Raw genomic sequence first — 17,703 nt, 5'->3', positions numbered from 1 at the left:
TTTTATTTTAAATAACATTTTAAGTGATTTTTTTTTAAAATGGAAAACATGCGCGAATTATTTTATAATAAATTTAATAATTTAATACCTAAAAAAAGAAATGATAATTCTTTTTTTGTATCAGCTGAAAAATATAAATTTTTTATTAGTGAAGTGAACATTTCAAAAGATAAATCTAATAAACAACGTAATAACTATCGACGATTAAAGCGGTATGATGTTTTGAATATACTCAGGAGTACTAAGCTTATAGTTCCTTTAAAACCAGGAGAAACAAATATAAAATATTATGTAAAAAATGAAGGATTATTTGATATTATTCAACAAACACACATTCAAACTGGTCACGGTGGACGTACTCGGACGATTAAAGAATTGCAATGTAAGTACAAAAATATTACATATGAAATTGTTATGTTATATTTGAGTTTGTGCATTCAATATCAAACAAAACAAAAATCACCTAGAAAAGGTATTATTGTGAAGCCTATAATAAGTTCAGAGTTAAATTCCCAGTGCCAAATAGATCTTGTTGATATGCAAACATGTAAAGATGGAGAATATAAATTTATTTTAAATTATCAAGATCATTTGACAAAATGTATACAACTACGGCCATTAAAATCTAAAACTTCGGAAGAGGTTACCCATAATTTGTTACACATATTTTTAACTTTCGGGGCAAAAAATATTTTGCATTCTGATAACGGTAGGGAATTTGTGAATAAAATAATCACAGAATTGTGTTTAATGTGGGATGGTGTAAAAATAGTGCATGGCAAACCACGCCATAGCCAAACACAAGGTTCAATAGAGAGAGCGAATCAAGATATTCAAAATCTATTAAGAGCATGGATGTACGAAAATAATACGAATAAATGGGTGGATGGTCTATATATTGTTCAATTTACAAAAAATACAGCATACCACGAAGGTATAAAGCAAAGTCCGTATGAAGCTATGTTTGGCACAAAAGCCAAAATGGGTTTGTTTTCATCTTCACTTCCTCGAGACAAAGTACATGAACTTGAAACAGAAGAGCATTTGGAAAACATAATTAAAAATATGAGTACGTACCTATAATAATAATTATATTCATTTGATGAAATAAATAATAATAAATATTTGAAAATTATTAATAGATACTGAAAATATTGGTCCAGAAAGTCAAGAATCGAATGATACCGACCAACATGACAATAATAATACAGGTATTAAGTATAAAAAATTCATTAAAAATAAAAAAAATAATAATGAATACTTGAAAATGATTAACAGATTCTGAAAACAGCGATTGAGAAAATCAAGAGTCAAATGATGATGACCAACATGAAATAATTATACAGGTATCAAGTATAAAAAATCATTAAAAATAAATAATAATAAACATATAAAAATGATTAACAGATTCTGAAAACATTGATCGAGAAAATCTGAAAAAGTCGAGTGATGACGAACAACACGAAAAAAAATATCAAGTACGTATTAACTATTAATAAATAAACTAATAAACGAAACTTAGTTTATTCAAATCACTTAATTTGTAGATAAATCAATTTCTAGAAGAAAAGAAAAAATAATTTTGAATAGAGAAGTAGCAATCACCAATCTTCAAGTACAAGCTGAAAAAATGTTGCGAACTTCAAAACAAAAGTTTCAGCCGGCTAAAGTTGGAGAAACCATCCGTATGTACTAGTATCAGATGTTGATCGTAGTAAAATGGATCCCCAAAATATTTTAGCTGTAGTATTAGATATAGTAGATAATGATTTTTATAAATTAGCTACAAAAAACGGTGTTATAAATCGATTATACACCAGAAACCAGTTTTCAGTGTATAAAGAAAATTTAATATCAATCACTGATGTACAAAGGGATCAACAAATTTCTTTAAGGGAAGCTTCTACATCAAATTCATTGCTTGGTGGGCAAGGATTTACAAGATGTAACTGTAAAACAAAGTGTACTATAAAAAAGTGTAAATGTAGAAATGTTGGCATTTTATGTAGTACACAATGTCATGACAGTTTGTCATGCTGTAATAAGTAATATTATAAAATAATCGTAATTTAAATACCTAATAATAATACAAATATAATATAGTATAATAGGTATTGTTTAATAATAATAATAATAATAATTTTTTTGATTTGATTAAACATATGTTTTTTCTACTTTATAATATACTAGCAGGCCAGCCTGCTAGCCGGGTGTGCCTCGCTCTGCTGTGAAATTCGGTCTAAGTGAGTACCCTAGATCGGAGACGGAATGTAAAGAAAATATCATAAAAAGTCTAGTAGTCACAATTTTAGTTAACCTAACCTCCGGTGGTTTGGAAGGAGCCGAGGGGGTCCTAACCTAACCTTCGAGGGGGTCGGTGTGCCTCGATTTCTGGGCTGGTGGAAGCCTCCTTCGGCGCCTTCGAGGGGGTCGTGAGAAAATCGTGCTATCAGGAATTCAGTCGGAAATTGTAATCGGGTGTCTAGAAAAGAAATCATACACTAAAAAAGTAAGAAAAATACTGAAGTCGAGTAAATAAATATGAAAAATGGTAATTGAGTGTCTAGCTATCAGTCATCATAATATATGATGTAAATCGATGTCCGAAAGTTAAATCCATAATTTTCATACCTCCTAATGTCAAAGTTCAGAATATATCAGATGTTGTTTTTGATATGTAGGAAACTATATAAAACATATCAAATGTCAAAAAATTTGAAAACATAAAAATTCAAAATGTACTCCATTAACGCGTTGTAGTACTACACTTTATATTATACTAATAATAATCGTAATAATATGGAATCGATCGGAAAAAATCGTAGACGTATGTATTTTATCGTATAAGAGAAAGCAATAGCTTTAATTTTCAAAAATCAAAAAATAACTTGAAAAGAATGCAATAAATTTAGAGCGTTCGGGTGGCCGTGTATATCAAATCGCCGCAGTAGGATCGATTATAATATGTATTATGAAGTAAAATTAAAATTGGCATTAGTTACAATGAATATAACAATAAGTATTTGAGTTGACTTTTCTACAATTTTAATTTATTTTTTTATTTTTTATTGTAGGTATTTGAAATATTTGAAATTTGAATATTCAGAATAATTTTGAAACGCAAAAAAATTACACGATAGAATAGAAATTAAGTATTTGAGGGGGGGTCTAGCAATCAGTCATCACCTAAAGTAAATCTTTGTAATATGTACTTTAAAATACATCATCATTTACATAATAAATTGTAAAATAATGTAATAATACATTATGTGCATCATTAAAGGCATTTTTTCCATATACGTTTTTCAATTTTAATTTAAAAATTGTTTTGAAATTTTAAAAATACATAAGGTTTATATCACACGTGATAAATATAAAAACAGGGTAGGTAAATATTTAACCCATCTTTGAAATCCTTTATTGTACCAATATTTTACATAATTGAATAGTGTCGTTTATTCGTTATATAGTCAGTATTATTAATATATGTGAAGGAAAGATAAATAAAATAAAGAATATTAACAACAAACAGAAAATAATCGTTTGATAATTATAATTTAAAGCTCAGCATTAATGAAATATAATAAGTTGTTAAATAAAAATTAGACAATTTATTGTAATAAATGTATTGGTTTATTCAGAACCAATTTAAAAGCAATAATGCTTTGTAAGTGTAAATATGAATGAGTATATATAATGTTCAGATAACTGGTTTACATTAAACCAGCATTTTAAGCATAACGTCTCATAATATATAAGCTAAAAAGGAAAACAGTAGTACCTACAAAAAAAACATGGTGCTTAGATGACAGATGTTGTATATTGTGCAATTGCATCTTATTATTATACGTATTTTCCGTGTCTATGATATCGGTGTTCTAATACATAATATATGTATTTAGGGGTTCAATGAGGTATTGGTTTTCTACGAATACAAAATATATACCTAATAAGCAAAATTTGTATATACTTTCGCATATTTAAAGTTGTACGTATTTAACAATAATACGCCGACTGTGGAAGTGAAGGCGTATAGTAATGATGGATACCTACACTAATAATTAATAAATACTAATTTTGTATTGAGTATAACGAATTTACCAACAATAAATAGATTTACAATTCGTCAAATCGAAATCTTATCGACGATAAGATAGTATTACTATACCCAAAGATTAAATCTAACACGGCCGCCGTTAACGTCCAATTAATATCGGACTGCGAAGATGACAATATAAATATAAACATAATATAAAGCCACGTGAAATAAAATCAAAATCTCCTTTTTTTTTAATGTGTAATAACAATTGCATTTCATCGGTGTGCAAAAACTCAAGATAAACCTGTACGTATATAATATTAACACAATTATATTTATGATATAGGTAAGAATAATTTAGCATTGATTTATTAAGTAAAATTAAATCCAACTACAACATACACTCTAATGAGTGGAATATCGGAATTGAATAACAAATCCGCCTAAATTATATAATTACCCATGTATACAATATTGCCGAGTTCAAAAAATAATAAATATACATAAATAGCGTATAGGTAGTAAATATATGGGAAACTATAAAATATATAATATTCCAGTAATATACGTAGGTATGTATAATAATATATTATTAAACGGTGTTTAACTCTCGACAATCAAACGAAAAAACGAAAAAAAAAATCGGAAAAAAATGCAAAAAATCGAGAGCGTCCGAGCGGCCGTGCGTTTCAAAGCGCCGCCGTCTGATCGACGACGAAACCGCCGGAGCGGGAATCGAACCTGACGATCCTAGCACGGGGACCTAACGCCTAAACCTATTGACTACAGTTTGAGATGGGAAACCGAGTCGAACGTCGAGCTCTTAAGCCGTTTCCGGACCGCAGAGAACACCGCATATTATTTAGGTACAGTGTCAGTGTGTTGTAGGTATAGGCAGGCGGTGGTAACTCTATAGCGCATAATTGGACAATGTTAGTTCTTCCATCCGACACCGAGCGCTTGTGTCGCAGCCTCGTCGGCGGCGGCCGGGCGGCATAATTGTCATTTGTCACTTCCGATTTACCATAGAAAAGAATAACATCAACTGTTATTTTTTCTCTGTACATCATTCTGTCCTTAGAGAAAACGTGTTTTTTTGTTATTAGATTTTGCTTATTTGCTATAAAATGTCGTCTAAACACGCATACAAATGTTGTATTCGCAATTGCCCTAGTAATGGTAAGTAGAAACTTCTATTTAAAAATTATATGAACGTTGTAAACTGATGCACGTATAGTAACCACGTGGTTAACATTCATCATGACTTATTGCTGTTTATACTGCATTGAATGTTTACACTTTCATTATTATTTTAATGTTATATTTCCATGTTATGCGATTCGAACGAACAATCTTAATCTGGATATAAATTTTCTTGTTTATGGTTGTGTACTTGAGTATACAGTTTTGTTTTGCATCACGGTAGAAAACTGAGCGTTCGAATTCCATTGGAAACGGAATATAATAGCTTCTATTTTCTAATTGCATAGTGTAAGAGAATGTCGCACTGTCTGTGCAAAAAGTCCATGTTGTAAATCAATTTTAAGTTTTAATTTTTAATTTTTATATAGATACATATAAATAAAGTTAGGATGTTGATGACTTGCATTTCTTGTCCTTGGATTTTATACAATACTATAAGTCATTTTTGCATAATATTTTAGATAATTTTTTGTAGCTTTTGTACAATATGGATGCATTTTTCTCAAACTTAACATTTTAAAGAAAATTTGTATAACAAAAAAGAATTGTTTTAATATTATAATTGTGGGGTTTTTGGTGTTATACATTGTTAAAACAAGTGCTCTTTCACACATACTCCGATCATACATGCTTTATTTTTAATCGTACATCCAACATCCTAACTATTAATAATATATTTAATATTAATAAATGTTCTCCCAAACAATTAAAACATTTGATAAACAGCCCTTTTGTACTGACAGTGAGATATTAAAGGTCAATGTGAATGAATAATAAAAGTGTTATTCCATTTTATAGGTATGCAATCTCATCGTTTTCCAAACCCACGATATTTTTTAGCAAACTTTAACAAATGGGTGGATATTATAGATGCTGATTTGCATAACGTAGACGCAAATGAGGTGTATTTAAAAAAACGAGTGTGTTCTGTCCACTTTAGCGAAAATGATAGAAGTCCTGGTACAAACCGCTTGAAATGCAATGTTATACCAACTTTAAATTTGCCAGTAATATTATCCAATCCAGATACTCCTAAAGCAACAGTAGTTGCAATACCTTCTGTTGATTTAGATTTATGTGGCAAATGTCTAAATGATAATGTTGTTTCTTCTACACCAAATACCAATGTACGAAAAGCAATTGTAAAACCTTCTATTGATTTAGATTTATCTGGTGTTCAGGAGTTGGATGGTGATTTAATCAATTTAATAGGTATGTTGATTCATGTTTTATATTAATAAATGGCTTGTATATTATTTTATTTTATAACATTTTTTTTTTGCTATTGACATAGGCGATGCTAATAGTTTAAGCTTGCATGAAATGAGCATTAATGATAATGATATTAAAAATAAAAGCGTAGATGCTATTAAAAATGCAAATAGATCGATAACAGTTTCAAAAAAACGGCATAGGCATTCTGGTAATTTTGATTAGATTTTATATTACTTTATTGTAGGCTGTAAATTAATATTTTAATATTTTATTTATAAAATGCCTTGTTAAATATTGTTTAATTTGTTCTGTAGGCTTCTTAAAAAGTATTAATGTTCGTCGAGTAGTTGATCTAACACCAAAATGTCGTCATCTTTATAAAAATGCATTATATTTCCAAAGACAAATGACAAATGCAAATGTGAAGAAAGCAATATTTAAAGATCGTCTAACTGCAGCAACAACATTTTCCAACGTGTTCAATGATAAAATCAGTAATAAGATGACAGTTGCTGGAGCATTATTTACACGTCTTCAATTACGTGAAACTAAAAAAGAAAAACACGGTAGAAGATTTACTAGAGATGAAAAAGTGTTAAGTCTTTCTCTATACAAACGTAGTCCACAGTGCTATCGCCTACTATCAAAGCTTTTCACTTTACCCAGTCGTAAAACACTTTCTAATTTATTATCAAAAGTACCCATAAACACTGGTATCAATCCTATTCTGATGAAAGTTCTTCAAAGTAATGTTGAAAAATTACCACCTTCTCAAAAATATTATTCTTTGTTGTTTGATGAAATGAGCATCAGAGCTGAATTACATTACAATGAACATTTAGACAGAACTGAAGGGTTTGAGGATTATGGGTATGAAAGAACTCAGAAGTTTGCTGACCATGCATTGGTGTTCATGGTTCGTGGTATTACTAAAAAATACAAACAACCAATCGCATATTTCTTTTGCCAAGGGTCAACAAATAGTCATAGACTTTCAAAAATTATCAAATATGTTATCTGTGAAGTGTATTCAACTGGTCTTCATGTAGTGGCCACTATAAGTGACCAAGGAGCGGCAAATGAAGCTGCTATCAATAACTTACATTCTGTTACTAAAGCGCATTACCTTAGACAGAATAAGGAGTATAGAGATGACATGTATGCAATTCAAAGTAACAATAAATGCTTCCAAATTATTCACTTATTTGATGCACCACATTTATTAAAAGGTAATAATATATACATTACTCATTTTATATATTATAGTTTTAATATGTTCATTGTTCATACGTATTCGAAATAATTTGTTGACAAAAAACTTAATATTCACTATTGACAACATCACATATGAAGCTAAATGGCAACATATAATTGATTTATATCGGAAAGATAGTGAAATGGAGAATTTAAAGATGTTACCTAGGTTAACTGATAACCATGTCATACCTCAAAAGATATCAAAAATGAAGGTGAAGTGTGTAGCCCAAGTTTTTAGCCAGCGAGTATCTTCACTAATGGCATTCTTAGCTTGTAAGTTTAATATTATAATAAGTTATAATATTTTTTACAGGCATACATATCTTATACAAGGTAATTTATACTAACACATACTAATTGCTTCCTTGTATTTCAGCTCAAAAAATAATTGATGTCGATGCTCGAGGTACTGCAAATCTTTGTTTATTTTTTGACCAGTTGTTTGATTCTGTAAATGGTTCTTATAACAAAATAGTTGATGGTAAAAAATATAGAACAGCAATTACAATGAAATCTAATCATTTTGATCTGTGGGAAAAATCATTACCAGTATTACACTCTATGGTATTTATTGATTCAAAATCTCAAAAACGTCAAAGACCTCCCACTGTGAAAAATTGGGAAAAAACAATTAGAGGTTAGTAGTTCATTTTTATTTTATTTAATTATTATTATTTCATATATTTTAATTCTAATGTTCCCATTAATAAATTGGAGTTTATTTTGTTTACAGGTTTAAAAGCAATATTTATATTCCTAAATAGTAAGGGCATAAAGTCTGTTTTACCTCGGAATCTAAATCAAGATTCACTTGAAAATTTCTTTGGTTCTTCACGCAGTATGGGATGTAGAAACACCAACCCTTCGTGCACTTCATTTTCTGCATCGTATAAGACATTACTTCTAAACAATTTAATGTCAACACATTCTCCCGGCAGTAATTGCGAAGACGATCTGGCAACATCTTGCTTTAATTCTTATCAACATTTATTTGACAATATAACTTCAGAACGAGGAGAAGGTAATGATAGTACCTCTGAAGTTTCCGATAGTGTTGTTAGTGCAGAGACCATTACCGACAACTTGATAAAACAACCAGAAGATGTTCAAAATTTAACTGTACAAACACATTCTTACATTTCAGGCTACATCATTAAAAAATTAAATAAAACTTTTTTCAAAAACTGCAATTGCTTAACACAATTATGTACAACTCAATTAACAAGTAAACATGATATGATTTCTAACCGTGAATATTCTAATAACATATTGATCTCTTTAAAATATCCAAATGAAACCTTCTGTTCCCTTGTACAAAACATAATTCAAATAATATCTATACAATTACCAATCTTATGTCACACTTCAAATTTAAAATCAAATCTTTTTTCAATAGTTAATCAACAATTAAATTCAAATATACTATCATGTCCTGTCCATGAAGAATTATTTAGTAAAACTTTTTTAAACTTTATTATTAAATTTTTAATACATAACTGGTGTAACAATATCAATAAAATTCTCAATGGTAAAATATCAATTAATGTCAATGAAAAAGATCCAATTAAAATCAATGCTTATAATCGTTATGTTAAATTTTGTAAATATAAACATTTAAAAAACAGAAAATTTTAATCTTTTTTTTATATTTAAAATATCAATAAATGTTGTACAGTTTCCTCTCTATTCACAAAACAGTATTTGTAATGCAATATTAAATATTTTTGTGTATTAAGTCTATGCCTAAGCCTCAAGACTAATTTCTTTTTATATTTATATGTAAATAATTTAGAAAAATTTTTTCCTATATGATGTGATAATTTATATTTTATAACTAATGTGAACTGATATTTATATTGGTTAATATTGTAAATAATTTAGAAATATTTTGTTATAATTAATTTGTTGATGTCTGTATTAATAAAATTAATTTAATATTATTTACCTAAAGTAACTTGTTTTGATTATTTATTTTGAAGTGAATAAAATGCGTTTACCTACTTATATTTGAAAAAATAGATCATTTTATCAATTATTAAAACAAATAATTTATTAAAAATTAACACAATTAAAAGTATATGGACACTTGTTATAATGGATATAATAACTGATAAGAATATAATCGAGATTGATAAGGGCGTATATTCGAAAATAATTCATCCATCCGACACCAAAGCGCTGCAGTCATTGTCTCGGAAATTTATCATTGAGTTGCCTTTCTATTAGTTATTCTTTTCTATGGGTATAGGTATCTATTATAATATTACATCATAGTCCAATATATTAGACAAAACCTTAAAACAAATCAAATAGGTATCAATTGTACAATACAATATATAACAATATTTAAATATATATAATTTATTCAGAGAAATTGTTACAGTATACATTAAAACGTATTACACATTACATCATAGTCAATTTAAAGGACACGCATAATAAAATACTATAAGAAAAGTGTCATAAACTCTTAGCTATGAATATTTTCAATTACAACTTTGACTTACCCAACTATACCTGTACCTAACTGCTTTTATATTAAGAAACATATCAATTTTATATGTATGTGTGTGTGTGAATAAATAAAAAAATTAAGAGTATGCCATCATAAATAATAATAATTCCGTATAATTCGTGTGTAATAAAGCTTATATTAATTGCCTATTTAATATAACGTTTCCCAAAGCAACGTACCTATAGGTATTTACGTAAAACGGGTTATATTATATAATATAAGAAACAGCCGAATAAAAAAAAAAAAAACGTTAAAATCGAAGGAAACCCGCGTAATAATCGAACCTAACGTAAGAAAAACGCGTTATTGAGACGGCGGCGGCGGCGTTGGAGAACCGTCCGTTTTCGATAACGATTAACGACGGCGGCGGGCCATGGAGTATAAAAACGGCAACCGAGGCGCACTCTTTTTTAAGGAAACGAACCTCTTCACGCTTTATTATATAAGGAGAAGATACCTATATTCAACTATATATTACTCTAATAGTACCTAGAATACCTACGTCAACATACACTAGTCAATGTCTGTATTATTTTAATTTTTCAACATTCACCAATTCATTAAGTGTATGTTGACATTCGACCAGGTGACTGTCAGCATTCACCAACTGCGGACATTCACAGTAACATATATAATTCGTGAGCGCGAATCGCCACTTTTATTATTTTATTGTTTGTGCGCTAATCGCAGTCCAACTAACATTCCAGAGGAAATCTATTACCAGTCATTTTGTATATAAAACTAAAAATTGTAAATGAAAAATATGTATTGTATTTTGTATGATATTTCATACTTGAATTTAAATAAGGTTATAACATCAATCATTTATGTTTTAAACCTAAAAGATAAATATGAAATATTATGGCTTGCTGGTGCATTGATTAGTAAAAGTAAAAATTTAGGTATTGTTAAATAATTTAAGTTAATATTCTAGTATAAATCAAATAAATAATTAAAAAAAATATTTGAGTATCTTAATATCTATGATTAATTACTATATTTAAATTGCTACTAAGTATTTATTTTTATGATGTTTGATAAATATTAATATAAAGTAGGTAGTAAAAGAACATATTGTATTTTAATTTCAAATTGTATTGTTCTACATAGCAAGATGCCAAATACTAATATTAGACATTTTGTAAAGGCAGATACAGATTAGAGAAATGGGGGAGGCAATGTTATTTATTATGTAAAAAAAAAAAAAGATTGTCTATCAGCAACTGTTGCATTGTCCCCTTTGCCCTCGGCTTGTACCTGCCTTTTGGTAAATTATGGTGTTGTAGCCTATTTATTGTTAAATATTAGAAATAGTTTCTATTAAAGTAATAAATTCAAGTAATAACATGTTTTAGTAAGTAATTTAAGTAATTACATACTTGCATATAATACATTTTTGATGCACAAATAAGTTCATATTCTATAATAATTTTTTCCTAAAAACTGGGAACTTCTTGAATTTCTAATTTATATTAATATTATTAGGGCTACTTTTAAATTTTACTATTGTTTTAGATCTGGGGTTATTGGAGAATAATTTCTAATTTCTTGAATACATAAATCATTACTCATATTTTGCATAACTGCATAACGAAAATTTTGGTTTAACTGTATCATCAAGTTAGAAATACATTTTCTATAGTCCTGGACTTAAAATTATGGTACAATTTTATAGTAGCTCATAATAATATTAATAGAAATTATAAATTCATAACGGGCCTGGTTTTTATGAAAAATTTATTGTAGAATATGAACTTATTCGTGCATCAAAAATGTATATTATTTAACTTAAAAGTGTATCAGGTATTTTATAAAGGAAATTATAAATGTGTGATTGAAAATCTGATCAAAATTTAAATTATTCTGCTTCTGCAATATTGTAACTATTTTAAAACTGTAGAACATACTATATTATATTCAATTTTACTAAAATATGAAAAAAAACATTAACTAGAATTAATAAACTATGCATTAAAAAATGTTAATATAGATATTCAATTAAAAATATGACATGTATGCAAAATTTTATTTTTGAAAAAAGCTTGGCCTTAGTGACATTAAAATTAGTTGTTTTCTTAAGATGTAATTGTGTTTAAAATAATTTTAACAAACTTACTTAGTTCAAAGTGTATGTGCTTCTTATTTTTAAATGTAATCCTACAATGTTTTGTTATGTATAAAACAAAACAAAAAAAAAAAATTGTAATAAAAAAATAAGAAATTCCAACACATGCTCATTAAAAAGTAGACTAATTTTGTAAAAATGTACTAGTTTTATTTATAATTAAAAAAAATGATTTGACAGATCTTTATTTTAACTCTGCATATTATAAAGCAAATACATATTTGTGACTTCAATCTGTATTAATGTATATTATATTTTTAGTAAGTCAGTGGCGTATTTACGGGGGGGGATATGGGGGATAGATCCCCCCCCTTGACCTTTTTTTTTTCCTAGGTAGCTAAGTTGTCTCATTTTCTCTAATATTCTTAATATGATATAATTATAAGTGAAATTACTTTCAAGCATGTATGTTTAATAAATGTTCTAGTCGTGGTAATTAAAGTAATTGTACCGCTCTGATAGTCTGATATACTAATCGCCACTAATCGTTGGCGGCATGTACGACTATCAGGCAACAATAACTATACCTATATTATGGTGTACTGTATTTTGTACGTTTCTGCGAATTATTTTTCATGCAAGAGTGTTTATAATAAACCCGATAAGCAATCGGTAAACAAAACAAAATGACCATGAATACCGTGGATTAACCATAGGCCGGGTTTATTTTTAGAAAATTTGTTACTAGTAGATTTATGGCTAATCGCTTATGTATAGCGATTATAGATATTACTATTACATTATATTTTATCGTATGATATCGTGATTTGTGAAAAGTAGATATTTACGGTCGTTGGACGTTGACGGATAGCGAGTAGCGACGCCATTCCGAGTACTGACTTACTGCCGAATTAACTATTGTTCGACTTTTATTTTTTTCGTCTTGTTAGTTGTAACTGTGAAGTTTTAAGACAATAATACAATATGAGTAATACTCAAAAACAAAAATTAAAAACACTTTATTTTCTTATTTTAGTACAAATAAAAAAATTTGTTTGGAAAATGATGATGAGGTAATTATAAAAATTAATAAAATAATTAATTAAAATTATAAATTGTCATTAATTGTCTTTTTTTATTAATTTGTTTATTTGGCTATTTAGGCTGCATCTGAAGAAGAAGAACATGAGTTATTGCAATCCACATCAAAACCTATTACAAATATAAATGATATTGGTAATATCGTTGATAAATCGTTTTTAAAAGATGCCGATACAAAACTTGTAAGTTCTTTGTTCCTTACTAATTTTACATCGTTTATGATTTAAATACATTTTTATTCAATATAAATTCAGCAAATTGATTTATAATAAAATTTTAAAAAAGTTCTTCTGTTCTATAGGTGCTTACTAATCTGTGGGTCCCAGATACAAAGTATAACTTTCCTATACTTGAATGCAATAAAAAACGTGGACTGAAATTCCAACATAAGTGGCTTCATGAATTTAAATGGCTTTGTTATTCAGAAATTAAAAGTGGTGCTTTCTGTAAACACTGTGTTTTATTTGCAAAGAGTGGTGGTGTTGGAAGTCAATCTTTGGGAAACTTAGTAACTGAACCCTTTACAAACTGGAAAAATGCTAAAGAGGTTCTAATTTATTTTGTAATTTGTAATCACGTAATTTTTTAACAAATGATAAAATGCTTTCCAGGTTTTTCGATATCATATGAATTGTAAATATCATTTGTCAGCAGTTCTTGATTCTGAGCATTTTTTGAAGGTTTTAAACAAAGAAGAACCATCTATAATCGAACGAATTGATCGAAATAGGTATTATTATTTTTATACCATAAAATAAATTTAAATACATCAAAATAAGTACATATTTTTTTTTTTTTTTTTTATTGGTTTTAAGGCTTCAACAACTGAGGTCATTAGCCTGTAGGTTGGTAGGGTTGTTACAGTAGGTGTTACACGTGGGTGCATTTGGCAGAATTTTTAATGGGGCACCTGTAGGTTTCTGCCATGCCCGGGTGGGGTGGGGGATATATTTTATTTTATTATATTATAATATGTTATATTTTGTGCCAACTACCTAGAATGACTCAAGTTGAAGAAAACCGCAAAAGACTTAGACCGATTATTGAATGTATATTATTATGTGGCAGAGAAGAATTAGCATTACGTGGTCATAAAGATTTTGGTAGCATTTCAGTTGATGGTGAGTTTATATTTATAATGCATTTCTTGAATTATTTGAGATTATTTTGTTCAATTTTTAATTGTATTGTTATTAGAAGATGCTTTGAGACAAGGAAATTTTCGGGCCATACTTAAATATAGAGCAAAAGGTGATGATTTTTTACGAAGTATTCTTGAGGGTCCAGGGAAAAGAAATAAGTACACCAGTCCAACTATCCAAAATGATATAATAGAGTTCTGTAATACAATACTATTGAAAAAAATTGCAAAAAAAGTGAACGAGTCTAAATGTTTCTCGGTACTTGCCGATGAAACCACAGATATTTCAACAAAAGAACAGCTTGCTATTTGTGTAAGATATGTCAGTGATGATAACATGTTGCATGAAGATTTTTTACAATTTTTTGAGATTGAAAGTCTGACTGGTGAAGCTTTGGCAAATTCCATATTAAATGGTAATCATGATTTATACTATAGTATTAAATAATAACTGTTATTCGTACATATTTGTATAAACTACTTAGTTATTATCTTTTTTCCAGTATTAAGTGTAAATTACAATTTTGTTTTATAGGTTTAAGCAAATGTGGGATTGATTGTAGTTATTTGCATGGACAGGGCTATGATGGGGCCAGTAATATGTCTGGGCAATTTAGAGGTGTACAAAGTATTGTTAGGTTAAAATATCCAAAAGCAGTTTATGTCCATTGTTCAGCACATTCACTGAACTTAGCTGTATCAACAGCTAGTGGTATTAGACCAATTAGGAATTGTTTAGGAATAATTGAAAAGGCCTATCAGTTTTCAATACTCCAAAAAGAAATTCTATTCTTCTACATGAGATTGAAAATTCAGACCACGAGCCCAGTGTAAAACAATTAAAACGACTATGTGCTACCCGTTGGGTACAACGGTATGATGCAGTGAACGATTTCTCTGAGCTCTATCCATTCGTTCTTAAAGCATTAGATACAATATGTGATTGGAAAGATCCAGCAGACGCCTCTATGCTTAAACATTCTATGGAAGATACCGAATTCTTAATTTCGTTTTATATAGTTAAGGTATTCATAAATGTTTCAATTTTTTACTATACAATTTATAACCTACTTAGTGTTTTAATTAAATTTTTTTTTCAGTTCCTATTTTCTTTTTGTCTCCTCTATGTAAGCAGTTACAAAAAGTACAAATAGATTTAAAAAAAACTATAGCTATAGTTGAGAATGTAGTAATCACTCTGAAGGCCATTAGAGACAATTACAAAACCGAATTTAGTCAAATCTATATAAATGTTAAAGTAAATAATTAAAAAAAAATAGTTTCATTGTGTTCAAATTTCAAAATGTTTAATATTTATCTTCTAGATGGCTGCAGACAATGTTGGTATTGAATTAAAAAAAAAGAGAGTCATTTCAAACAAACTTTGAGAGATAATCCAAATCTTCTGGATTGTTCCATTGAACATTATTATTGTGTTACAGTATTTTTACCGTATGTCGATTACTATTTAATGCAATTCACTGAGTGATTTATTAATCATAAAGCTATATTTGAAGGTAAATATATTATATGTATTATATTTAATATTTATACACTTTTTTTTAGAATTTGCAACTTTATACCTATTACATATAATTTATTTTATAGGTTTTAATTGCATTTTCCAATCAGAATCACTTATGGTAGAAATGGAAGATATTGTTGCTTTTCAAAAGCTTGTTGAGTTTTATTCATCAACAATTGACCAACACTCTAGCATTGCTGAATTAAAGATGTGGAGAGTTAAGTTGGTGAATGAAAAAATTGTATTCACCTCTGGGTTACATGCGTTGGATGTTTGTGATAAAGAGTTTTATCCAAATATTCATGAACTCTTGAAAATTTTTTGTACATTGCCTGTATCGACTGCTACACCTGAACGATGTTTTTCAAGTTTGAAGAGGATTAAGTCTTACCTAAGAAATAGTATGACAGAAGTAAATATTTTATCAATTTTCTTATTTAATACTGAAATATAATTATAAATTAGTAATTATTATATACTTTGTTTATAAGAACCGACTTAATGGGTTGGCTTTATTGGCATGTCACCGGTCGATACAAATCATGCCTGATGAGGTTATCGATGAACTGAGCATCCAAAAAAACAGAAAATTGGATTTTGTATTGTAACTATATATTATATATATATATATATTTTATTATTATTATTATTTTTTTTTTTTTTTTTTTATCGTATTAAACACGGGATTGGTGCTAGTATGAACTTATAATAAATGCTATTAGGTACTTATATATTATTTGTGTTAATTTTTATTTTGCCTTGATCCACACTAACCTCAATAGGTAACAAGTTAGGGGATTTTAAAAATGTATATTATGTACGGATTTATGGGTGTTAGGATGTATTATTATATATTTCATCCCCCCTAGCAAAATTCCTAAATACGCCACTGTAGTAAGTATGAACATGTTACAATGTAACATGTGTTAACTTCCACGTTAACAATTAAACTGAATTAACAGTCATGCATGTGCATTCTTAATTCCAAATGGATAGGATTTACCTAGTTTATATTGAGGTAAATTGTTATACATAAAAGTAAACTATTTTTATTTTTTCTACATATTGTTTAAAACATTAGAACTTAGTTTACTTAGTCTACTCAATCCATATTCTATAAGTGTATAGGTTAGGTTATTATTTATAACAATAATAAAATACAGATTGTCTACCAGGGGCGGACTGGCAGATTGGGAGATCGGGAAATTTTCCGATGGGCCGGTCGAATAATCGAATTATGGGGCCGGACAATTTGGTTGTACAAGTAACTTATTACAATTTTTAGATTATAATAAGAGTTTATCAGTTTTTGGTAAATTTAAAATCTATAGAATATAACATAAATAATACGTCAATACGATAATAATCGTACATTAAATATATTTCTGCTTTTCTAAGAAACATAAGGTATTTATATAAATAGAAATTATGCTGCCGCCTGCCGGCCGCCGTCGCCGTGTTGTTTATAATATACGATAACGATATATTATTAATTCGATGTATTATTGTTGTTATATAATTTAAAAATATACTGTTTTCGTCCGCGACTAACAACGCTGTCGTCTGTGATATTATATAAAATATAAATATTACTTATTAGGTAGTTCATTTGTATTTTGTATTATCAAATGGAAAGATTACT

General features: G+C 28.4%; 2 protein-coding genes and 1 pseudogene across 2 annotated transcripts; all 3 read left to right on the top strand.

The window, feature by feature from the left end:
- Positions 1-7,854: 7,854 nt before the first annotated feature.
- LOC114124818 (uncharacterized) lies at positions 7,855-9,349 on the top strand. The gene is made up of 3 exons (XM_050202367.1): positions 7,855-7,987; positions 8,091-8,351; positions 8,448-9,349. The coding sequence occupies exons 1-3, from the start codon at positions 7,855-7,857 to the stop codon at positions 9,347-9,349; spliced, it is 1,296 nt and encodes a 431-aa protein (XP_050058324.1).
- Positions 9,350-11,395: 2,046 nt separating this feature from the next.
- LOC126549800 (zinc finger MYM-type protein 1-like) lies at positions 11,396-15,370 on the top strand. The gene is made up of 8 exons (XM_050200176.1): positions 11,396-11,409; positions 13,331-13,367; positions 13,458-13,577; positions 13,697-13,942; positions 14,007-14,125; positions 14,395-14,516; positions 14,593-14,952; positions 15,072-15,370. Exons 1-8 carry the CDS (start codon positions 11,396-11,398, stop codon positions 15,368-15,370), a joined length of 1,317 nt encoding a protein of 438 aa, XP_050056133.1.
- A 491-nt stretch (positions 15,371-15,861) lies between these two features.
- Positions 15,862-16,689, top strand: LOC126550516 (52 kDa repressor of the inhibitor of the protein kinase-like; annotated as a pseudogene).
- Positions 16,690-17,703: the final 1,014 nt, after the last annotated feature.

Source organism: Aphis gossypii, chromosome 2 (genome assembly GCF_020184175.1).
Source record: "Aphis gossypii isolate Hap1 chromosome 2, ASM2018417v2, whole genome shotgun sequence".
NCBI classification, from domain to species: Eukaryota; Metazoa; Arthropoda; class Insecta; order Hemiptera; family Aphididae; genus Aphis; species Aphis gossypii.
Note: the sequence above shows the minus strand (reverse complement) of the source record. Positions and strands in the feature narration are given on the sequence as shown.

Bases quoted from the DNA above. Each gene is read 5' to 3' on its own strand.
- LOC114124818 (XM_050202367.1), top strand. From the start codon at position 7,855: ATGGAGAATTTAAAGATGTTACCTAGGTTAACTGATAACCATGTCATA. The intron at 7,988-8,090 runs GTAAGTTTAATA...CTTGTATTTCAG, and splicing joins ACTAATGGCATTCTTAGCTT to CTCAAAAAATAATTGATGTC. The intron at 8,352-8,447 runs GTTAGTAGTTCA...TTTTGTTTACAG, and splicing joins TTGGGAAAAAACAATTAGAG to GTTTAAAAGCAATATTTATA.
- LOC126549800 (XM_050200176.1), top strand. The intron at 13,943-14,006 runs GTTCTAATTTAT...AATGCTTTCCAG, and splicing joins ACTGGAAAAATGCTAAAGAG to GTTTTTCGATATCATATGAA. The intron at 14,126-14,394 runs GTATTATTATTT...CCAACTACCTAG, and splicing joins GAACGAATTGATCGAAATAG to AATGACTCAAGTTGAAGAAA.